The sequence below is a fragment of the Podarcis vaucheri genome (genome assembly GCF_965113315.1).
Source record: "Podarcis vaucheri genome assembly, chromosome: 6".
Taxonomy (NCBI): domain Eukaryota; kingdom Metazoa; phylum Chordata; class Lepidosauria; order Squamata; family Lacertidae; genus Podarcis; species Podarcis vaucheri.
The window spans coordinates 45510272-45534765 of NC_138764.1; the positions used below are offsets into that span (position 1 = coordinate 45510272).

Sequence of the window (24494 nt, forward strand, 5' to 3'; positions counted from 1 at the left end):
GGCAGAGGGATAATAATTGTGGTCAGCCAACCATCAGGGAGTGTGCAATAAATCAAGGCAGGTAAAAGTCTTCCCAAGGACACGGTGCTACCAAATAATATATGTATAATACAGTCATGTAATCTTTAGAGGGCCTTGTTGTATAACTGGGATGAAAGATACTTTGCTTTTTCTTGGAGCGGTGGTGGGCCACTGATGAGGGAAATCTATTTCTAAAAGTGATGGATGTGGATCCTTATTTTACATTACTAAAAAGCGAAAAATTCCTTATTATTAGAAATGGGTCATGAGTTTGCTAATGTAAATGATATCAGATTTGTTTATTCGGCAAATGTCATAGAGCCAAGCAGAAGATCAGCGTAAAGATTTTCAAAGCTTTGAGGCCTGCAGCAGATCTAATATAAATTTGCAATATGACACTTTATTTGAGGTACTCCACAGCAGCTGTGAGAGATACTTCACTGTGTCTTCAGCAATGAAATTCAAAGGGTTAAATACTAGATTTCAGAAGAAGAAACAGACACAGCTGCATGCCATGCATTAAGTGTAACATGTAAAAGAGAAATCAAACTTGACAGAAGTCTTCCCAACTACATGGTAGGAGGAAAGGGGAGAACACAACCCTAATACTTCGCTCGAGCTCATTGATTCTTGTCCACATGGCTTAGCTCATTTCCTTTCCCTTCTCTCAGCAGAGGCTAGTGCAAGGAATTGTGGGAGGCTACGATCACCACAGTGGTGTCCTAAATTCTGGAGGGTTGAATGGCAGACATTCTTCTATAGGGGAGAAGCTAAGGGGGTGCACTTTTCTATGTCACTGGGGTGGGGGCAGCTACTAGGCAAGAATCAAATTTTACACTTCACTTGAATGAAATCCAGAATGGAGCTGATTTATTTTGTGCCATCCAGTTCAGTGGAAACTCTTATATAGGTAGAGGTGTGCACCAGCTCTAGTAGGTCACAGGTGTTGTGTAGTAAAAAGCATGTCTGTTCTTCTTCATACAAACAAGTTCAGCCTTCATTCAGAGAGACAGGTCTTGCTCCCCCTAAGCTGTGAACTGCATTGCACCCTGTTTATTTCATTCCATAGAGATCCATGAAAGCTGTTGATTTGAACAGAGAACAGTGACATTTTCCTCTAAAGGGCAACGCCTTCCCCCATGCCTATGGTGACATTGAGATCCACGGTAGTAGGTTATGGCCCCCTAAATGTGTCCTGAAAGCAGTAGCTTATTTTCTGCCATCAAAATGAAGTGACTGAATTCTCTTCTATGGTGATACAGGCTGGGCCAGGCTAGGAAAATCAGGTGAGCTGGTGAGCTGCTGTCCTGTGCATCATATTTCCTTTCAGCCCTAAGATTTCTCCTTGCCACGCTTCTTCCCTGTAATGTTGGCTTCTCTTAACTCCCCTGTAGTACAAGTTCTGCTGTTGAGAGAAAGGAGGGAAGGTAGGGAAGCTCAAGCCCTACCTGGGGCAAGCTTTTCCCTTCCCTTCTTCCTTCCCACTGGTATGGTAAACATCTTCAGATATAGCTATCCTTAGGAAAGCTAAGGAAAGCTTGCTAGCAGTGGGTTTCTAGAGCCACCAACAATCCTAAAAAACTGGCTGCATTTCTCCATTTCCATTACTCTGCCCATCGTTTGACCATACTGTTTTTTTGTATATGGCGGCCACAGAAACAAAATATATCATTAAGGTACAATGGAATTCTTTCGCCCGAGTACTGAAAAGTGCCTTCACTTGGCTCTGACAAAGGTATAATGTGCTTTATTAGATAGACTCCAAATGGTGATGCTCAGTCAAAATTTTCAAAATCTGTAGAATGTATCATCAGTTTGGTTGATTTGATAAAATAGGGCCTTCCTTTCTGAGGCTTCCAATAGAGCACTCTCTTTTTCCTTTCCAGTTTTCCTCTTGAACTTGACTTGATATATTTTCCATTCAAGTTTGTTTCTTCACATGCCGTATGCCACCAACCACCTGAAGATGAAATTATAAGCACCATTTAATTGATAGCGACAACACTGTAGTACAGTCATAAGGACTAAGGGTGTGGTTCATAGACCCCCCCCCCTTTAGGCACTAGAAGTGGCTTCCATGTGTGGAGGAGGATTTCTCACATTTCTTCTCATGCCTTGTTTGATGTCACTTCTCAGAATCCTTGGTAGCATCAACAGTAGCTGCCTGGTATGAGGAGTTGCTTATCGGGGGGAAGGGAACTCAGAAGAACTATACATCTATGAACTATGAACTATACATCTCCAGCGTTTCAGTAGAAGATATTCTCAGCTCTACCTGGAAATGCCAGGGATTGAACCTGGTATATTCTGCATACAATGGCCCCTACCCCCACCTCTCTTTTTTTAAAAAGAACTCATTCTGTTTTAACTTAATTACCCAGTGTCAGATTTAAAAACCCCCACAGCACTCCTATCTATCTCAAACACTTATATTCTCTGTAAAACTGACGCTCAGAAGTGAACTTTATACGGTTTCATAGTTATTTACATTTATTAGAGAAAGTAAAATAAATAGGATTGAACTGCAAATGAATTAAAATAACTTACTGATTCATGCTGCAAATTTGAATTTTCCACATTGGAGGGGGCAGAAAAGGGAATTTCAGAATAACGTTTTTGCCCGGTTTAAGGAGAAAGTGTATAGAACACCAGCACTTCTTGTGGATTTACTTAGAGGTGCTCTACAGGAAATCATATCACCAGTTTGTTATTCCTGTGTGCTATGCTCTCTCTTTTTAGATTTTTGGCAGATCACTTCACTTTTTAGTTCTATTTCTGTTTCCTAAAGTTCTGCCTGATGTTCAGTTAGGGACTAGAAATATATGGGAGAGAAACTCTAGAGCAAGGATGGGGGAACCCGTGCCACTGCAGATGTTGTTGGTCTCCAACACCCAGCAGCCCCAGCCAGCATGGCCAATAGAGAGGATGGGAGTTACACCAACATCTGGAGGGCCACAGCTTATCCATCCCTGCTCTAGAGGGTGATTCACATGTTCAGAGATTGATGAGATGTAGCCTTCCAAGATAGTACAGATAGTAAGCGGTCCCTATTTATCTACTTGCACCCGGGGGTGCTTTCGAACTGCTAGGTTGGCAGGCGCTGGGACCGAACGACGGGAGCGCACCCTGCCGCAGGGATTCGAAACGCCGACCATGCGATCGGCAAGTCCTAGGCGTTGAGGTTTTACCCACAGCGCCACCTGCGTCCCCTTGACACAACTGGATACTCCTCTATATTAAATATACATTTATAAAATACCATATTGAGGCAAAAAAGGTATAGTGTCTATGACATGCTAGCTTTCTGAGTGCAGATAAGTTTGTTTCTAAACATGATAGACCACTTAGATGTGCAGTGCCTCACCCAACATACCCAGTTGTTCTTCAGAATTTGCTTCTGGTTCCTAATGCTTCATTTTTCAGAACAGGGAATATATAAGTTTTGTAGACAAAGTTTCAGCTATATCTTCCAGAATGTATTTCCCCCCCCGATTTATGAGAAAAACTAAAGCAGCAGCTTGTACAAAAAAGACTACCTGAATTGTTTTCTGGACAGTTGACTTTTCTTTCCGTGTTGCTGTTGTGATCTTTTGTAGAGAACTTCACTTCTTTCTGTTCAGGCAGAACATTAGGGATATTCCCAGTAATCCTGGAGAGAAGAGCAGTGTAGTCTGTTTCTGAACCTCCCATGGTGAATGTGTATTCAATATAACGTTGGTTAGCTCTTGAGTCTTCCAGCTCAATACGCAGGATGTGGTCACCTTGGTTTACAATGGAATAGATCTTTTGTAGGCCCAGCCAAAATTCTCCTGAAAATACAAGTTGCACAGACCGAACTATTAGGGTAGGCTGATGGCAAGACATAAGCAAGTTAGAGTTACTAATTCGGTTAATTAAGCAGACAACCTGAGTCTTGGGAACCCTTGAACTTTTCAGATAATCTCTCTTGGAGATATCTCTTTTTTGTTTACAACTTTTAGATTATGCACTAATGATCAATTAAAACAGGAAACTAAAACTAAATATGAACGGAATGGAACTTTGCAGCTTGCCAGAGTCTGCCAGGGATAATGCAAGGCATACTTAACAAAAGTGTGTGAATGAATCTCTCTGATAAGTGAAGCGAGTGGCATATATAAAATTTAATTGCAATGGAAATGGAGTGTCAGCCATGAGAAAGGAATGCACTCTTAATAGGCGTTTAGGTAGTGTCATTTACCACAGCACATTTAAATTGAATATTCTAAGTGAATTACATGGAGTGCAAAACTAAGCATGTTTTCTTAGAAGTAAGTGTACATTGGATTCTACTTTTAAAAAATAGTTGTATTTTCTTCTACCTTTTTTCCAGAATAACTACATTAAGGCATTTTTTCACTAAAATTGGGCCAATGGAGTCATTCCAAGTTGGCAAAGGTAAATGAGAGGACATTTGAACAACAAATAGCGGAAAAGATAAAACGTACCCTTTTAAAACAAACATGTAATTTTGCATTTATGTTTCAGATTTCACCACCAGGCAAACTTTATACAATGTAATGATGAAATCTCAGTTTCAACTTTGATTTTGCTGCTGTGGGAAAGAATTATCAACTTTCTCCCCAAGTCAGCGCTTCTTAAAGCTCCGATTTCAAAAGTATTGAAAACTTCACCTTATGAACTCTTTATTTTTAAAAGGAAGATTCACTCTTGAACCACAGCTTGGCTTCCTGTGTCATGTGAACCAGGTGCTTGAGCGTTATTTAGGGGGCAGTATTTTTTAATGAAGACCATTATTGTAAAAACAAAAAATGCAAAATATCATATTGAGAACAATATTGTTGCGGGGACTTTCATACAGCATAGACAATCCAATATCATGTCATAAATGGAGCTACCATAGTTTCCAATTAATATAAGAAGGACTGAAAATACCCCTAACAAGCTATGGGAATGCCAAAACAATTTGTAGCTGTTAGGAGGAAATGAAGTTGCACAGAGCTTGTTTGTGTCTTCAATGCAAATTATATAACACAGGTCCCAGCTGGGAGGAAATGGGGAGATGGCACTTAACGACTTTTTGTGCTAATCTACATGTGCAGTTTTTCCTTAAGAAGACCTTGTGATCGTTCAGACATTTTTGCATATGCTAAATTTATTTGGATTTCCCCTACCTTTCTTTGGAACAAACTGTCCATGAGTTCAAGTGAACTGCAAACCATCAAACTCATGGTGGGCCACATTTTGTGGAAATATTTTCTATGTAATGAATTTCAGGGCAGGGGTGGGAAACCCCTGGCCCGCCAGATGTTGCTGGATGATGTCTGGGACTGATGGGAGTTGGAATCCAGTAACATTTGGTCGGAATCCAATACAGTCTGGTTTAAGAAGAGAGTCTTTGATGTTAGACATGTCTGCTTTACATATCAAATAACAGCTAGAAAACCCCATAATTTACTGATAACAGCATTTCCTTAGCATCTCTAACATCCTGAGTTCAGTCCCCAGGAGTTTTTCGTAACAAGGATCTCGGATGGCAATAGTAGGAAATGGCTCTTTGCCTGGGATCTTGGAGAGCCATTGCTGGGTGGGCCAGTGATTTGACTGTATTATTCAACTTCATGTAAGTAATAGAAGAATAGATGTTTTGTGTATCTGAAGAAGTGTGCATGCACACGAAAGCTCATACCAAGAACTAACTTAGTTAGTCTTTAAGGTGCTACTGGAATGAATTTTTTTATTTTGACTATGGCAGACCAACACAGCTACCTATCTGTAACTAGATGTTTTGAGACATCCCTAGATGCTAGGGGTGGAATTGAAGACCTTGCTATTACAACTGTTCTGTTAGCGCCAACATTTCTGCATTCTAGGCAGAATCTCCCCTCTTCTCTGCTTGCACACTATTCTGGGACTTCTCCTGACCCCCCCCCCGAGCAGATTGAGGAGGAGGCCCATTGCACCATGAGTTCTTTCACTGGCTTCCACTAGTGCACCAGGTTAGTTTAGTCCAGTTCTAGGCGTATAAAATTGACTTTGCAGTCTTGAAATTATGGTTTTGCGAGTAATGATAATGAAGCCAATCAAACTACTTATGGACCAAAATATTTCAGGACTTCACTAAGTGATTACAGGATAATTGCTAATATATGTTGCTCCCTGTCCTGGTAGCCAAACAGGGTTGCCACTTGCACCCCTTTAGCACCTCTGTAGAAGCAGCTTGGAACATACCTTTAGCAAAGTGTGCTGGATGATGTGTCTGTTAGCCTGCACCTTGGTGTCCCAAGTGGATGATTAACCAGTGCAAATAAGGGTGGTTTCTTTCTGCCTGGTCCTCTGATGGGATGATTGGCTGGTTAAGTTTAGAAACCAGGATTTTGTTTCAGCGGAAACCCATTGAGCTTTATGTTGACCCAGTGCTATTCATTGTGTGATATGCATGAAAACCGCCTGTTGTATCAGTCACTACATGGCAGCTTTTCTATTGTATATTATGAAGTTTAATTCTAATATGCTGTAAAGGGTCTTGAGTATTTTCTGGCCTCATTTGGTCCAATATTTTCTGCAAAAAACATTGAGATATAGAAATATATTTTTGTCTGCGTTGCTATGTTTACAGATCTTTGGTGCTTTAATACAGTATTTTAGACACCTAGAAAGTGCCTCCTTACATACTTCCTCACTCACTCAACTTGGAAAGTTTTTGAAGTAACAAAAGCAGGCACTACCTCTTGATAATAGCACAGCAGCTGCCAGTGCTGCTTTGCCAGTGCCAGGGAAAAGCTTCACACTAAGAACACAGAGGGGAGTCTTGTGCCTGCAAAAGGGTGCAGTAAATTGTGAAAACTGAAGAGGGTGATTCTGTGAAATGGGCAGGTTGAGCCTTGCCCATCTTGCATTGCATTGCATGGAACTGCAGCGGTTGCCATGCAAGACTCTCCTTGTATTACATGGTTATAGTGGGGTGAGGACAGGATAGAAGAAGGTGGTGACTGGGATTGTCAAGCAGTCCATAAATCAACTAAATTCTTGGATTCATCCACATGAACTGTACATCTCAACTTGGTGTTGTACAGGTCATCTGCATCAGTCAAATGCCTGATAGACTCAGTCAACGGTTTTAAGCCCTAAGCAAAAATGTTCTGTAAATGTAAACATGAAGGTGGATATGTATCTAAAGTGCAGGGTATATTTTTCTTAATCTACATTGTGTATGTATTTTAAACATCTGGGTGGTAGGTATATTAGGATCTATCCATAAAACCCAGTTTTGACAGGTTATTCATTCTGATTAACTTCTTTTCTGTTAACCCATCTTGCATGTGCTTTTAGCAAACTGGTCTTTAGAGGGACATCCTGCCTTTGAGGCTCTGTGGGTTAGTCCAAGGGTAGATTGAATCTCAAGCTGTTTACTGTGCAGACCAAAACAATGGGGGTGAAGAAAGCTAACCTGTTTAAAACATGCCCAAAATAGCAAAAGCGAATCATCCCTTATTCTCCCAAAGGTATTTTTCACTTACTTTAATGTGTTGATGTTTTCATAAACCACAGTCAACTGCTATTTTAGCACATAAAAATACTTCAATTATTTAGGGAAATGTAAGAGAATGTATTTACCATCCAGGTTGCCAAATCCATTAATATAGTTCTCCCAGGTTTGGTTGAAATCTAGTGATCCATCAGATCTGTTTTGAATAACTGTCCATGCACTTTCTGTGTATGAAAAAAGACAAATAAACTTATCTATAAACTATAAACTATAAATATTACCTGCTTTATTGCCCTCCCCCCTAGTTTTGGACTGCAGCAAACATAGGCCCAGTCCATATTGTTCCCCCCATTAATGCTTTTAATGCAGTTAAATATAGAAAAATTTACTGCAGTTAAATATGGGGGGGGGGACAGGTGTGCACATGCGTGCACACACAATATTTATAAAGTATTCATTGAATTTACTCCCATGGGAATTTTCATGCATGGGTGTGAAAGTTGTCCATGCCACTTGTCCACTGCTGGAAGAGGTTTAGTTGTGATGATTATTCAGTCGTGGCTTCCTCATCTGACCCAGTTGGAACATAAATACAGTAATTGATCCTACTGACGGCACCATTTTTTTATTTGGTAATTGTAGTTAACTATTGACCAACTGTAGTTAAACTGATACTGAGCTAGATGGGCCAATAGTCTGACTCAGTCTAAGGTCACTTCCTATGTTTCACTAATGGAACACTCAACATCATTCAGGGCAGAAAATGAAACCCATAATGATTTTTAGCAGGAGAATTAGATGGTCCCTGGTGTAGCTGGACTTACCTGCTTTGATTTCACAGTAGACATTAAAAGCCTCAGATCCTCTGGGCTTAATAGAATAAATGCCACTCGATCTTTCACCTCTGCTGTATATCCACATGCAATCAGTAGCATTTCCTAAGAACAACAAGATTTTAAAAGTTACAAATGCATGACTAAAGTCGTTCGGGGTGAGTTTAAGGCACACTGAAATGCACTCAGTATTGTTCTGTGATGATGATGATGATGATGATAAAGAATGCTGTGAATCATTCCTTTGATTATTATTATTTTTAATATGTCACATTATCCCATCCAGTTGGTGAGCGCTGACAAAATGGCAACCAAAATGGCTGCTGAGAAACAAGAAGGAAGTATTGTCATGCTTTGGGAAAACTTGTGGCTTGCAGAAATAAGCTTTTAAAAATAAAACAAACCTAAATGGACAAACGCCATCAAAGCATCCAAATGAGCATGTTTGTTAACAACAGAATGAACAGCGACAGTTGAAAAAATAATTGAGCAGGGAGTGGGGAGGAGAAAGAGTAGAATGTCCTACTTGTAGGGAATGGATGACTGGAAGCCTGAATAGGAGCTTTCCTTTTTCAGAAGGAGGATACACTGCAACATGTTGTGGAAGGCCACACTTGTTTTTCCAACAACAGTAATAAAGAGAATTTAACAGTGTGGCATTCAAAGATGTATACCCATAGAAAAATGTACACTAGAACAGTATTCACAGATGACATTGTACACAAGGATTACTTGTTTCCTTCTTCTTCCACAGGGGCAGTTACCTTTGTAATCTTGAACTTTAGCTGTTGTATTAAGTTTAGTTTGCCTTGTTTCATTTTCTTCTCTCAAGGGGAATAAAGTCTGTGTGTTGTCTTGAAAACCAGGGCTGCTTAGCTGGGGAGACAGAGAATTATTATTATTATTATTAGTCTGTTTTTTGTTAGTAAAGTTCATCATTCATCTACTGATATTTTGGAGCTCAGATATATTGAGATAACAAAATGGAGAGAAGTGGTTTACTGATGGTAGAGACATCTTTACAAGAGAATTCCTGAGAATGAAGCATTCCCCCTCCCCAATACCTTTCTACAGTCATGTGTGGGGCATGCCCAATTTCTTCCTTCAGCTAACGATCTTTACCACTCTTGTGGTAAGAGTGGTAAAGATCTTTAGCTGAAGGAAGTGTTTTCGGAATTTTTCAAGTTGAAATACAAGGAAATGTTATTTTTCCATTCCAATCCTGGAGCTACATTGGGAATACACAGCGAAGACACATAGTGTCCACAAATTATCTTAGAGCATGATGGAAATGTATTGAAATTTATTAAATCATTGTGTAAGATGAGTTATTCCCTGTCCACTTTGCTATTTATTCAGTAGTTTGTACTTTTTCCATCAGTTCTTTATTTCTCCCAATTTCTGCACCCTTTACCTATTTCTCAGTTCCCAGCTGTCTCAAAACTCACCTAATATCCCTGAAAAGACTGCCCTGATTTGGAGGAGGTCATTGGTAAAGCAGCAATGTTACCTTCTCTTCCAGGTCTTCTATTTGTTCCTGTTGCTTGCCAATTTGAACGTGCTGCGCTTGAACTCTTTTGAGAAGGGATCTGAGATTGTTGTCCTGCTGCTCGACGAAGTTCTGCAGGGAGAGCATAAACAGTGGCTTGGTTTCAAAGGACCATGAAGCAGAAGGAGAAAATTTAATAGTGCAGGTCCATGAACTCTTGATCAAGCTCTGGCTGATGTATTTCAGTGTGGAGTCAGTGTTTTACAGCATGAGAAATATGCAGAGTACAGAGGATCCAGGCCAAGCATAGGAAATTTGTGGCCTTCCAGATTTTGGTGGACTACAACTTGCATCAGCCATGCTGGCTGTGGCTGAGGGATGTTGGAGTTTATTTCATAAAATGTATATACTGCTTTATTGTAGAAAAACCCCTCAAAGCGGTTGGTGAGTAAGTTCACCAACATCTGAAGGGTCGCAGGTTTTCCACCCCTGATTTGGATTTGTAGTATATGTGCTCTAAAGGTAAAGGTACCCCTGACCATTAGGCCCATCGCAGATGACTCTGGGGTTGCGCGCTCATCTCGCTCTGTAGGCCGAGGGAGCCGGCATTTGTTCACAGACAGCTTCTGGGTCATGTGGCCGGCATGACTAAGCCGCTTCTGGCGAACCAGAGCAGCACACAGAAACCTGTTTACCTTCCCGCTGGAGCAGTACCTATTTATCTACTTGCACTTGACGTGCTTTTGAACTGCTAGGTGGGCAGGAGCTGGGACCGAGCAATGGGAGCTCACCCGGTTGCGGGGATTCGAACCGCCGACCTTCTGATTGGCAAATCCTAGGCTCTGTGGTTTAGACCACAGTATCACCCACGTCCCATATGTGCTCTAGTAGGCTACAAAAAGAGATTTTGTGTAAAATATTGCTGATAGAAGAGCTTCTTTGGATTTAGGGTCCTTGCAGGAGGCTTTCTGCTAGGAGAAGGGCACCTCTCAGTGCAAGCCAATTTCACCAAAGGCTGTTGTCTTACCATGCTAAACAGAAGTAGAAGGTATATCCTCAATCTTATTTGGAGGGATGGTTTTGTATAGTCAAATCATGCAACAATCCTGTTTTGCTTCATAATCTATGGATCCTGTACTCTGCCCTAAAAAAGCAATGGATTAAGAGCTGGTTTCTTGGAACTGAAGCAAAGCTGTCTGCCCTAAAAGAGCAATGGATTAAGAGCTGGTTTCTTGGAACTGAAGCAAAGCTGCTGTCTGGGACTTGCTTTTATTATCTGTTTTGGCATCCCGCCCCATCTCACCCCCTAAAAAAGTCATTTTGCTGGAAAGGACCTTTGATATCCAAAGGGAAGTTTAAGGAATTCAGTCTTTGAGAATCCATCTGATGCACCCTTCTCGTACTGGTGTGTACACCACTGCTGGCCATCATGGAGAAACTCTTAATTCATTCCTACCCTTTGAGTCCTGATTGTCTTCTATTTCCTTTCCCCTGGCTGGCTGGCTGAATTCATAAGCCATTTCCTTCTACTTCAGCAACAACAACAACTCATACAAACCTGACCATCTTGTACAAAGTTACTCAGTGAACTGTCATCAGAGAGGCTCTGCTCCAACTGCTCTTAGTAGTTTTGCCATATCTTGGAGACATCCTGCCCCCAAAATGTATGCTTTGTGCTTGTGCTTTTATTGTTTGGGCAGCAGCTGAACACCATTTCATTTTTCTAGGCTTTTTGCTTAAATTATTTCATGATCTTTTGCCGCTTTGCTGATGTTGCTTTTGGCACTTGGTTGATACATTGTCAGTTGCAGCTGAGTTACTCGTTGTGTTGATTGTGGAATTATTATTTTTAAAGCAGCAGTCTGTTTTAAATTTTGTAAGGACAAGCTGTGAAAAGTACAATATTTAAAAATAAATGAGGCTTTCCTATGTCATAGTCTTATGTTATGAAAGGGAAGCGGTTCCAGCCACCCAGGGTACTCTGATTATCTTCCTTTATGGACTGTCCAGAAAAAAATTTCTAGGTGCAAAAGCATGTGGCTTACATGTTTAGAACACTGACCATCCCTGGCTTTTGTTAAAATAATTCATCTCATTCTGGTTGCTTTTTGGTAAAGCACAGAGCATATGTGAGCCATTGTTTAGTTCCCTAGATATTCCGTGCAGTTTGGTGTTGATCCAAAACTATCCTCCTCCAAAAAACTAATTAAAGAAGAAAAGTCATGAAGTATCCCTGTACCACAGGATACATTTTACATAAATGCACAACAAACATTTAGGAACAAATTTACAGTAGAGAACCAGTTGTTGCTTTCTTGATAACTACGTTCATTTCATTCCTCAAAATGCAGTGATGTGGCTTTCCTGGAAATGTTTGAAGTGGAAAACATTCCTGTGCATAAACAAGGGCAGTTTGCACTGGAAAATGTTTGCACTGGAAAACCCAGCCAGATGGGCGGGGTATAAATAATAAAATTATGATCATCATAGCAGGGGTATCCAACATGGTGCCTGCAGATATTGTTGGTCTCCTAACTGCCATCAGCCCCAGCAAGCATAGCCAGTAGTCAAGGTGATGTCTAGCAACATCTGGAGAGTACTGCTCTAAGGCATCAGAACATTTTCCTATACTGTACTGTATATTCCTATACACTTGTACTTGAACACAAATTGACTTGATTTGCAAAGGAATTTTTGGCTATTCCTTCCCCAAAGAGTGATCTAATTTAGCATCTTAATTTTTAAAAACATTTTAGCATCTTAATTTTACTGAACACTGGAAACAAAGCAAAACTGTATGAAACAGCCACTAGGTAAAGTATATTTTACATCACTGATATTAGTGCAACAAGGTCATAATTGACTTTGGAGCTTTGGATTCCATTAGTAGCCTGGAAACCATTTCAGGTAACTTTGGAAATATTAAATCTATTCCATACCTGCTACTTACTTTAAGTGCTGCAATTTCTTCGGGCTCCTGATTTTCAATCTGGGTCTGAAACAATTTGGTTATTTTTTCTTCCAGCTTCCCTACTTTATCCTGAAGTTGAATCTTCTCCCGTGAAAGTATTTCTATCTTGGAATTCAGCTCCACAGAGATGTTCCTTATCTCTTCGTTATTGACTTGCAACATAGAAGTAGTGTTTTTTAGCTGTTCCTCGTCTTCTTTTATCTCATTGGCTTGTTTCGAGATCTCATTAAAAGATTGATCAAAAAGGTGAAGTTTCTGAAAGATGTCATCCATTTGGCCTTTGGTCTTGATGGCAAAATCTTTAAGGCCACGCCCAAGCTGGAGCAGCCCGTTGGCTAGTAATTGCACATCATGTAGCATAGCAAACCTTGGCTCAGGAGATTCTGGAACAAAGGAAAACTCATCTCCATCTATTCTTGTTGCAACAACTAGAGAAATTACGAAGAGTAATACTAGTATTATTTTCATTTTCTTTCTGCTTATGATAGCCTTTGGAAAAGAAAAGCTTTTCCAAGCTGCTGTTAGCCTTGCTATGTGATAGTCCTTGCAACTTAGTTTGCCTATAAATATATGCTGCTCAGACCTGAAAAGTCAAGTTGAGGTAGTTGATCATTAAACTTAAATGAGTGTAACCTGTGTCCTTGTTAGGCTTTTTGGACATCGAAACAAACAGACCAACCTGACTAGCCATTTATGACACAGACTTTTTTTTTATCAGCTGTGAGGAGAGATCAGCTGCAGGCAGTACTTAAGTGATGAGGCTTCTAGTCAGTGACTACCTAGCCCTTCTATAAAATTTGACCAGTTGCTCAAGGACCTTGCTGAGACAACTTGTATGTTTTGGCCTCAGCTACAGGAGTACTGAGCATGGTACTGAACCTCCTCCTTGATCTCCTTCAACGGTGCATAGCCTTCTTTTGCCCTGGCTGCCTGGGGAGCCTGAGACTACTGATCTCTCCTTGCTTGACCCATCATTCCTTCTTGGTGGTTGGCATCCGTGTGGATCATAGGAAAGGCTGAAAAGGGAGCATATATGCAAATTAGGAAGGGGTCCACCATGTTGTTCAAGCAGAAGTGATTCCGTCCATACTTTAGGACACCATTGAACCCCAAAGGGGATATAAAGCTGTAAGGGATTTATAAGACTCTGAAAAGTTCATGTGTAGGAGTACACTATAAGAAGGTCATACCCATGACAAAATATACCATCCACTGGCAGAATGCTATATGAGGAGTGTAGGGTTTTAAAGAGATAATTCATTGCAAAGACAAGGAAGAAAGAGGGTCACTTCCAGGATCATCACGAGAAAGTTTGTCCTATTGGATGCAAGTTGTGGAGTTTTAACTCTTCGTTTCTTTTCCTCTTGCAACACTGTTAACCCCAGGGCAGGATTCTATTTGCTGAGCTTTTTAAAGCAAATAGATGCATGTTGAACAGAAGGAGAAACTTTTAACCTTCTAACTGAAATAGTTTCACTTTGGATTGAAAGGTTCCTCACCTGTACTTAAGAGAAAATATCACCAAAGAAGAGTGCAAAGGGCATAAGTCCTTTTTAAAAAAATGGCCAGTACCAATATGAGTCCCCAGAAGAATACTGTTCTTAATATAGGGATCGCACAGCTTGGCTTCGCAAATACATTTAAATCCCTCTCTTAAGCTACTAATAACACTTAATGAAAGTTTTATGAGAAAAGTACATTTTAAAGTAAATTTTCATATCCATTTTTATTTGAAAAAGCACGTTGAGGAGCAAATGTATTCATGCCAGAATGAGGTAATTTAGGAGAGCCACAAAAAAGGGGGAAAAAGAAGTATTTCAGCAGCCGCCTGCAGAAATAATAAAGAGAACATTGATTAAGCCAGATGACCAATGGGGATGAAATTCCGGCGCTTAATTCAGCATGAAGGTCTTCCTTTGAAACAGAAAGAATGCCCTATCTGCTCACTTCAGCTTGCTGCAGTGTATGGAATGCAGAAAGATAATGTGGCTCTATAGTCCACCATTCTGTGTAGCACAAGAACAATGCAAAGTCTATTGGGTTTGATTCGAAGGTATATCTGCTACTGACAACAGAAGGTTCCTTCCTCTGACAGAGGGAGATTCTGTCTATTTGGAGAATATGAGCCTTTGAAAGCAACCCATTGAGAATGGAGTGTCGTGGTGAGTCAGGGAAGTTGTGGCCCATGGAATATGGAATATGGCAGGCGTAGGCAAACTCGGCCCTTCAGATGTTTTGGGACTACAACTCCCAACATCCCTGACCACTGGTCCTGTTAGCTAGGGATGATGGAAGTTGTAGTCCCAAAACATATGGAGGGCTGAATTTGCCTATGCCTGGAATATGGTATATGTCAAACCATTGGTGGAGGATCTGTAGCAAGTGACTCAGTGATGTTTTGTGTTTGGGAGTTTGTGAAAAGCCAAATGGTAAAACTTAGACGCGTCATGTCAAAATGGGCAAAGATATATTGAGAAATAATGCATTCTGACTCTCGTTTTCCCTTGCTGTTTGCAGGCTACTTCTCTTACATGATTTCTCTTTGCATTTTTTATGTTTCAGAAGTGTAAGAAAGCAGGCAGAAAAGATGCAATAATGTGCATTGTTGGCCTCACACAACACACTGCTACATTGCTCCAAAGTTTATAACTGATGCCCAAGACACTTTGGTATATCTTCATTGTTGTATGATGCAGTATTCATTATGCAATATTCATTTATTTTTTACAGAAACCTTCTGTATGTCTATCCTCAAAGCCTTAACTTTGCCAACCGTCAAGGATCTGCTCGGAATATCACTGTAAAAGTCCAATTTATGTTTGGAGAGGATCCAAGTAACGCAATGCCGGTATGGTGTGTGTGTGTGTGTGTGTGTGTGTGTGTTTGCTTTTGACTTTTGTGCCCTAATTGTTTCTCAGGTGTTAGATGCATGCTACATGTGGCGTTCTGTAGATCTAGCCTGAGTAGTCTGCTTTGGACTCAATGTTGCTTACTACCCTTTCTGCAGGCCCAGCAAGAATAGAGCACAATTCATATTAAATTTAAATATTCATGACATGTTATTTTATGACATCTTGTGTCCTCCAATTTATTTACTAATTGAATAAATTTATACCCCACTTTTTCAGAAGTCTTCTCTACAAAGTGGCTTCCACAGCATCTAAGATTGTTTTACACACATTAGAATATACAAATAAAAGATAAGAATTGGAGAAAAAAATGCTCCATGCATTTCAAATGAGAAAAGCAGCATTAAAATCCAAGGACCCACAGCACAAAATCCTCAAGATAATGTTACCCACTAACAGCTGGTGAGGAAAGAGCTGTCTTCAAAGGTCTTTTATACATTGTAAAGGACCCTCAACTGGAAAGTCTCACGATTGAGTGGCCATTGCTGAGAAAACTCTTTTCTGGATAGCCATAATCATGAGCCCCTACACAAGCCTAATCTAACCTTTCAAACTTCATGGTGCGTTTGGGCTTGTGCTTATGTAGTTCTTGCCATTTCTTTTCTACGATGCTCATACAACCAACATTGCTTAATGTGCAGCAGAGAAATGGAATCGCCTCTCTCATGAAATTGTAGCAACCATCATTCCAGCCAAATCGCCTCCTGCCCGTTTTCCATTTGTAATCATTGTTTAAACTGACGTGCATCATAATTATATAAAATGTAGTCTTACCAGTAGAGGTTCTGGTGTTCATTTTGCCTTGGCAAAATTGACCGACATTTCACTGATGTTGGTAAAGGCTCTTGGCTCTTAGCCTAACTTCTAGAACTCAAAAGCAATGTTAAATTGTCTTGTTTTATTTCCTTTTGCAGGTAATATTTGGGAAATCCAGCTGTGCTGAATTTTCGAAAGAAGCATATACAGCTGTTGTGTATCATAACAGGTAAAATGTAAAAGAGGTCACGTGACACTATGTGCATAATGCAATTACAACTGGAAGCAAGACAGTAGTGGTTACAATAGTGTACCAATAGCTAGGTGCATGGTGCTTTTGATTATAAGTATAAAGCAAAACAGTGACAAAGGCCTTGATGATTCTGCAGTCCTCTTGGTCTATGGACAATGTAATGTAGGATACATACATATATTCGACCCGTACCTTATAGAGATGCCATTTTTTGATAATGGTTTTATCACTATGTGTATTGATTGGCAGCTGGTGGCATTTAGACTTCTTTAAGAATCCTATGGGAAGCATGGCATGTCAAGTACATGAACACTGCAGCAGTCTTTATGTAGGATTTTTTTTCTCAGGTGCTCTCCGTTTCATGAAACCAACCACCACCTTGGCACAAACGCTTTCACTGTGTTGTTTGTAAGCATACGCTATGACTAAATACAGAAAAGCTACCCATTAGGATGGTATATATATATAAAAACTTTTAAAATATGAGTATTGTACTATCATGCACAATATATTTTGGATGAAGAATCTGACATTTTTGTTTCATTGAAATTTACGCTTTGGAATGCCAAATTCAAAAAGTCCTGGCAACAGATAACCTTGCAATATGGTCTGTCTTTCAAAAGGCACTGAGCTTGCTTGCTTGTTTATTTATTGAATCAGATATTCAGTACATCTAAAAATTAAATCCTGCAATTGGTAGACATTCCATTCATAAATGGAACTTGACCCAATGCTCAGTTTATTTGGGTTTAAGGTTTATTTAGTTTGTGATGAATATTTTTTTCTTGTAATTATGTCCAAAATTTTTGTCTTCCTCTTCAAGCTATTAATAGTGGAATATATTGGATGGAGCCCAATGAAGGGTAAAAGTGGTTTAGGACTGAGGCCAAAGTGCCCAAATCCTATTAAGGTTTAAAGTGTCCAAATCTCATTTATATGTTATTTGGCTTTTTCAGGGATTTGTCATTCTTTTGACTTTTAAATCAAATGCAGCTTGATCCTGGTGGCATGCCAAGTTTTCTAGCAAAACACTTAGAAAAGGGGTCAATAAATGTTGGTGGGTTTAGGTAGCCAGGGCTGAGCAACCAACAAAAATTGGAGGCTCCCAGGACCCTGTCCCTCCCCACTGGGAGCAGGGGAGGGCTTCAAAGGTGCTCCTCTGCACAATCTGAGACTGGCTCGGCTCCAATAAGAGTTTGGGTTCATTTATTTTGCACTGCATTTCTGAACATTTACACTGTCTCCAAAGTGGTGTTCATCACATACAAGGTCCAGCTCTCTTCCTTGAGCTCGTAGCTGATGCTGTTGGGGAGCAGGGCAAGGAATTTTCCAGAGTGCTGTGATATGTTTTGAAGGTGCTCAAAGCACTTCTGATGTTTGCTGAGTCATGAGTACATTTATCTTACTGTAATGCAGTGTTTTTTGGGTTTTTTTAAGTACTGTAGTGGTTTACCGTTTCTCAAGCTTGCCTCCCTGTCTGTAACTTGCTAAGAGAGAACAAACAGGCCATTAAATATTTAAAGAATAGCATTCCTGTATCATTAAACCAAGATTTGATCATGCAAATTTGCCTCTTATCTTAGAAATGCTAAATTCATCTGAAGGTCTTCCAAAATTTGGTTTTCTGGAATTAAGGAACTAAGTGGGAATTATGAATTCTTCTTTTTTTTCTTTATGCTTCTCACACCAGAAGATTCTATTTAAATGCAGAAGAGCGGCAGGCAGTTAAGCATGGTTGTATTCTAGGCTTCTAAAGCTTTATACTTACAGATGAATTTTTTTATCTCAAAACAGATCTCCTGATTTTCACGAAGAAATCAAGATTAAACTCCCTGCTACTTTAACTGACCACCACCACCTGCTTTTCACTTTTTATCATGTCAGTTGCCAACAAAAACAAAATACTCCTCTGGAGACGCCTGTTGGATACACGGTAAAAGCACACAGAGAAACAAACCATTTATCCCACAAATCCTTTCTCTCCCTTTTACTCCCCACTCCTTTCATTTTTCATCTGGGAGCAGGAAGGGAGGAGGAGAGCCACAGATTTTTTTTATTTTGTTTGGTTCAGGTTATTTCTGTATTCTAGTAATTTCTGACTCTTTGATGTCACTGAGAGCTCAGTGTCGTGTGACTAGGTTGAAAGTGACCACCCACTGTGGTACTCAGAATTGGGAACAAGAACAGAGGCAAGCTGGCGGTGGACAGAAAGATATATTCTTGTGGATTGCAAATAATACAGTTTGGGTTTATTCTGAGTTTCGTTCTATAAAAATGAACCTTTGTGTTCCCACTTTAGTTTGAAACGTTCCTTTCATGCTTTCCATTTCCTAGTCTTATATTTCCCTCCGCCTCTTCCTTTTAGAGCAGCGGTAGGGAACCTGTTTCAAACCAAGGGCCACGTTACCTCATGGACAGCCTTCTGGGGCAGGTGGGGCCAGGGCCAAATGTTTCTGGAGCAACAGATGTTTCTTGCCTTTGTTCAGTAGACTCCATTCCAGCACAGCAAAAGTCAGAGCACCATACAGGCATTATCACCATTCAGAGACGAATATGAGCAAGGCGAAGGCACTTAAGAAGGCTGCAGGGCAAGGTCACTGAGGGGCACTGCCTGGGGAAAGGGGGCATGGCCTAGGGAGAACCTGGGGGCCTCTGGGATTGTGGCCCACAACCCTGTCTTAGAGTAAGAATTGGAGCCTATACCACTCAACACAAAGTCCATGCACTCTTGAACCCAAATCCTTGTGATTCTGATAGTGTGTTGTTCTTATCCTGTACCTTCAGATAAGTTTTATTATTATTACATTGGATGAATTGGACATACCCCTGTGTACAAATGAGATATTTTGCCTTCTTTCCCCCGTTAACAGTGGATACCAATGCTTCAGAATGGACGGTTGAAAACCGGTCAGTTCCTTCTCCCTGTTTCGCTAGAGAAACCACCCCAGGCATACTCTGTGCTCTCTCCAGAGGTCAGTAGTTCCTTGTGCTAATGACAGTTTAAGCAGTAGTCATCTGAAATATTCTGATCCCTTTCTTAGACAGCAAGCTTTAAAAGATGTTCATATCTTCCATGTCTAATACTGAATGGAATGCCTGCTTTTGCTAGACCTATCTGTAATTGCTATTTCTGCTTTGTCGTTGTAATCAGACTCCTGAATGCTTTTATTATTTGCTTCCTCCCCACCCTCAGGTGCCCCTGCCTGGAATGAAGTGGGTAGATAACCATAAGGGAGTTTTTAATGTAGAAATAGTTGCTGTGTCATCTATTCATACACAGGTATGTATTCATAGCAGTCCCTACATGAGAAAGGCTTCAGTCCAATCTAGATACGAATGGATATAATTTTTCCTATCTCTCTCTCTCACAGAAAAAAAATATGTATTTTTTGTTTAGATAGAAGATATAATTCGCTTTTGAAGTAATGTGGCTTAGTATATTTTGTTGGGACTTTTGTCTATGCAGGACCCTTACCTTGACAAGTTCTTTGCCCTTGTTCATGCCCTGGATGAACACATGTTCCCTGTGCGGATAGGCGACATGAGAATTATGGAAAACAACTTGGAGAACGAACTGAAGAGCAGTATTTCGGCACTGAATTCCTCTCAGTTGGAGCCTGTGGTGCGATTTCTCCATCTCTTGCTTGACAAGCTGATCCTCTTGGTTGTACGACCTCCTATCATTGCTGGCCAAATAGGTATTTTATTTATGCTTGGGTTTTTTAAAACATGATAGACCTTGGAGAGAACCCTCCCTGCTGCATTAATTCATCCACACTTTAAACTGCCATAATCACATGTTGACGTTTTGTTCTTCGTGGACATGCTCAAGGATGTTTTCATTGTTCACCTGTAACATTTGGGGGGCATCATTGATTGGAAGTCTCAATGAATGGAATTAGGAGATGTTTGGCGTTCCCCATGTGTGTGTTTCTGTGTTACTCTCAGTAGAGTATGCCAGAGCTGGCTTGACGTTCAGTGCCTTTTCCTTTGTGCTGTAGTGCGGATAATTGAAATTACTATGAAGTCATCCCAGGGACAACAATGTATTATGTTTGGCCAGTTATGATACATGTAACACTTCCCCATCCATCTCAATACCTTTTCATATGTATCCCTTATGTATACTTGTTAGCTGTGGTAGACGATTGAAATGGAAGGGAGCTAAACATTTTGACTGCAACAGTTAGTGATATCTAGTTGGTGTCCTTTGATCAGTGGGGGTGTCCATTAATGGACAAGGAGGAGATGCGATTTCTTTCCTTTTGCCACTCCTAGCACCTTAAAAAAAATCGGCTTCAGGCAGTTGAGAGATCTTCCAGAACAGGGTGGAATGGGGGGAAGTATAGAGGAAGGAAGAAATGACAAAAATTATCTCTCTTTCTATTCCGTTAGCAAACACCTCTGCTGCATCTAAAACTTTTTTGTGTCCACAGTGCACCAATTTGGATTCCACTCTTTCTGGTTGGCATGCTGCCTGAACCATTTCTTACCCAATTCCTTGTTGGAACTTATAATTTATGCTATATAAACTATTCAGCATCCTAGAAAGACTTAATCAAGTGTTTTCTCTCCCCACTAAGGGTTAAATTTCATAATACTTAAGCTACTCTGGAAATGTTTTTCATGAGAAATGAATGTGGTCTTAGCTTTAAAAAAAAAAAGCTGTTGTGATAGTGAGGTTACCTATATTGATAAATGCTGAACTGCTTGATTTATTTATTTTTAGTAAATCTGGGTCAAGCGTCTTTTGAAGCCATGGCCTCTATTGTAAACAGACTCCACAAAAACCTCGAAGGAAACCAAGACCAGCATGGCAGAAACAACCTCCTCACCTCATATATTTATTACGTTTTTCGCTTGCCAAACACCTCTCCCAATTCACCATCTTCAGGTAAGTTCTCCTTTTGGGGGGTAAAGGTTGGAACTGCGGGGCATGCTTCTCCAGGTGTTAGTTGTCTTGGGGTTTGTCAGAGGCTGAGTCTAGTTTTAGCAAGAGAGCATGTGAGTTAGTTGGCAAAAAGGGCGGTGCACACAACCATCGCTTGGATGCACCAGAGTCCCTAATGCTTCCCAGTTTCCACCTCCACACAGTTGCTCTCCATCTCCTGTCCACCCATGCTGAGTGGTCCCACAACCTCAAGGAACATATTTCTATGGGATACAAGCAGCATCAGCTGGAGTGGGTGGTGTCGGAAGATCCCCCTTCCATTGTGGTTTGTTGAATCAAGGCTCATCTGTTCAGGCTCTTTTCCTCACCACTGAGTAAGTGCAGGCATCTTGATGAAGGCAGTGTATGAATTCCATACCAGCTGAGGCTTCCAGTGCCTCCTTTGAAAGCTTCAAAGGCAATCATTTTCAGAGACCGATGGGAAGTGAAGGCAACACAAAGGATGACTTGAGCCCAAGGGATCTGCCAACAGCGCCATTGAGGAAGCTGTGGAAATGACTGGTACTTGAAGTGGAACTAGTGTTGGTTTGGTATGCGGTATTCTGCCTCATGCTGCCTTGTTGAGTTATATTGTGCTTCGTTGTTTTAGGTTCAGGTGGCTTGGGAGGATCAGTCCATTACGCCACCATGGCTCGTTCTGCTGTCAGACCAGCAAGCCTAAACTTGAATCGCTCCAGGAGCCTTAGCAACAGCAACCCAGATATCTCTGGCACTCCAACCTCACCCGATGATGAAGTCCGATCAATCATCGGGAGTAAGGTAGGATTGCACTTAGCTGAGGGTGATAGCCCAATATTTTTAATTCCTAAACCCTATTCAGGTAGTTAATCTCTTACATTTTCAAACCCCACTGAGGTCCAGGCAGTGTTATCTGCCCTCAATTGGATGCAGCCTTTACTTTAAAATGTGCCGCGGTGTCCTTGCTTGTTCAGGTAGGCAGCGCTCAAAGGGTGTTTGCAGTCGTAAGCAGGTTACTTTTCAAGGTGCTCTACCTGTACAAGGACAAAGGCATCGAAAGAGCAGACTCTTTCATTGTGAAGTTCTGACCTTTACTTTTTCCTTTCGGTCCAAATTATTTTATGAGCCACTTTAAAAGCGTTTTACACCCAGTTACATGAAAAATCAATCGAAGGCACTTTATTTTTTTAAGTCATCGCCCCGTTTGTATAAAAGGGCAAGATGGAAATGGAAGCACCAAGGAATTTAATAATTTTTGAATGATTAAAAAAAAAAACCATTTCACCCCAAAAAGTGACACGTGTTGTTCTTATTAAACATTAAAGGCTTTGACTGGGAGAGCTCAGAATATTTAAGTATCCATTTGATGGTCTTGCTAATTAAACCACCTTGACCTTTTTGTGAAATGCCTGAGGGAGTGATGTGCACATGGAATTTACCTTGGATATGATAAGTTTTATGTGAGCTGCCTGGCCTTGAGTAATTTGGCAATAAAAATGGATAGAAGCTTTCTTACAGAAACATATTCTGCTTTTTAATAAGCTGGAAGGAGTAATGCGACAGCCTGGCAGAGATATTGTAAAACTCTGGGCACATCAAAATCAGTGGAAACCCTCAATTTTGCTTTGGAAGTGTCATAATTTCTTTCCCGACCAAAATCTGATTTGGGGCTTTTTGCTATGCTTCTGAAATCCTGTTTTGCTTTAGAAAAAAATATAGATTGGGTCCAAATTATGGATTGGATTATTCCAGTTCCTGCCCTGCACCCAGGGGGTGAGGGAGTCTGAGGTGGGAGCTGGGGGAGTGGAAGGAGGAATACAATACAAGGACATGATTGGCACTCAGACTGGCCAATGGATTTTTAAAAGGCAGGTGGAACACCAACCAACCACAAACTGCATCTTACAGAAATTTTGATTGCAGGACTGTTCTTGCCCCAGCTTGTTGAACTTTATTTACTGCAAGTTTCTAAACTCCTAAGAGTGCTTTCATATTGCTTCATGGTTTATAAATTTTGACTCTGAGACCTGGATTGTTTATTCATTATTTATTTGCCAATGCTTGGTTCAGGGACCTTTGGTCCAAGTATAAAATGCCAACAGGATGGCTGTAGCAATTTACAGGAGACTAGGAAACTTTTGAAACAGTAATTTGGGTGCATCTGTGTGCAGATACCGATTTTTGTGTGCCCAGAAATGTATGTGGACAGGTTTCATTACTCTGAGCTGGTGAAGAGAGGCCTGATAAGGCTACTTTCTTTGAAGTAATAAGATAAAATCCTTGTTATACCAACCGCTCAATAGTCTCAGTGGAGAGGTTATGTTAAGTAATACGTTTGAACATTGAATATGTAAGTTTATGTCTAAAGTCAATGGCTAGAACAAACACCATTAGATGTACTGCTGGATAAATGTTTAATGGTTCTTGTATTTGTTTAAAAACCCACAAAAATGGTTTCTTTAAGATGTAATCAATGACCCAAATTCAGGCAAAATTAGCTGCTCTTAAATCTCATTGAAATTTATAAGACAAGTTTAACTGCAACTCATTTATAAGTTCCACTAATTTCAGTGTGACTGACTTTATTTGGATCTGGGCCTATAGTTACAGCACCATACACATATTTATGAGAGTGATTTTCTTATATATTTTTAAAAATCAATAAAAAATAGGGAAATTTGATAAGATGCCCTTTATTGAAGACATCCATCTTTTTAGCATGTGAGCGCGTGTGTGATGAGGAAATGAGAGAAATAACCCGTTGGACTGAAACGTAGTTAGTTTTAACAGTACTAATTGTATGGAATACACTCTGGGTTTCTTTGAAGGAATTGATTTTCTCTGCGTTTTCCTGTACTGTGTGGCATGCAACATGTAACATTTCT

At 40.4% G+C, this 24494-nt stretch overlaps 2 protein-coding genes across 14 annotated transcripts in view; one reads left to right on the plus strand and one right to left on the minus strand.

The window, feature by feature from the left end:
- The window catches only part of DOCK7 (dedicator of cytokinesis 7), a 116043-nt gene that overhangs the window by 47338 nt on the left and 44211 nt on the right, over positions 1 to 24494 (plus strand). For all 13 annotated transcript variants that reach the window (XM_082228699.1, XM_082228703.1, XM_082228704.1 and 10 more), the window contains exons 15-22: positions 15513 to 15630; positions 16606 to 16676; positions 18495 to 18633; positions 19571 to 19672; positions 19894 to 19980; positions 20167 to 20398; positions 21430 to 21594; positions 22241 to 22410. In XM_082228699.1, the coding sequence (XP_082084825.1) occupies positions 15513 to 15630; positions 16606 to 16676; positions 18495 to 18633; positions 19571 to 19672; positions 19894 to 19980; positions 20167 to 20398; positions 21430 to 21594; positions 22241 to 22410 (1084 nt within the window). The remainder of the gene's footprint in view (positions 1 to 15512; positions 15631 to 16605; positions 16677 to 18494; positions 18634 to 19570; positions 19673 to 19893; positions 19981 to 20166; positions 20399 to 21429; positions 21595 to 22240; positions 22411 to 24494) is intronic.
- Positions 1747 to 13319, minus strand: ANGPTL3 (angiopoietin like 3). Its single transcript, XM_082228791.1, has 7 exons — positions 12762 to 13319; positions 9833 to 9943; positions 9087 to 9198; positions 8314 to 8427; positions 7618 to 7713; positions 3558 to 3830; positions 1747 to 1981 (listed from the first exon to the last, which is right to left on the minus strand). The coding sequence occupies exons 1-7, from the start codon at positions 13248 to 13250 to the stop codon at positions 1797 to 1799; spliced, it is 1380 nt and encodes a 459-aa protein (XP_082084917.1). The 5' UTR covers positions 13251 to 13319; the 3' UTR covers positions 1747 to 1796.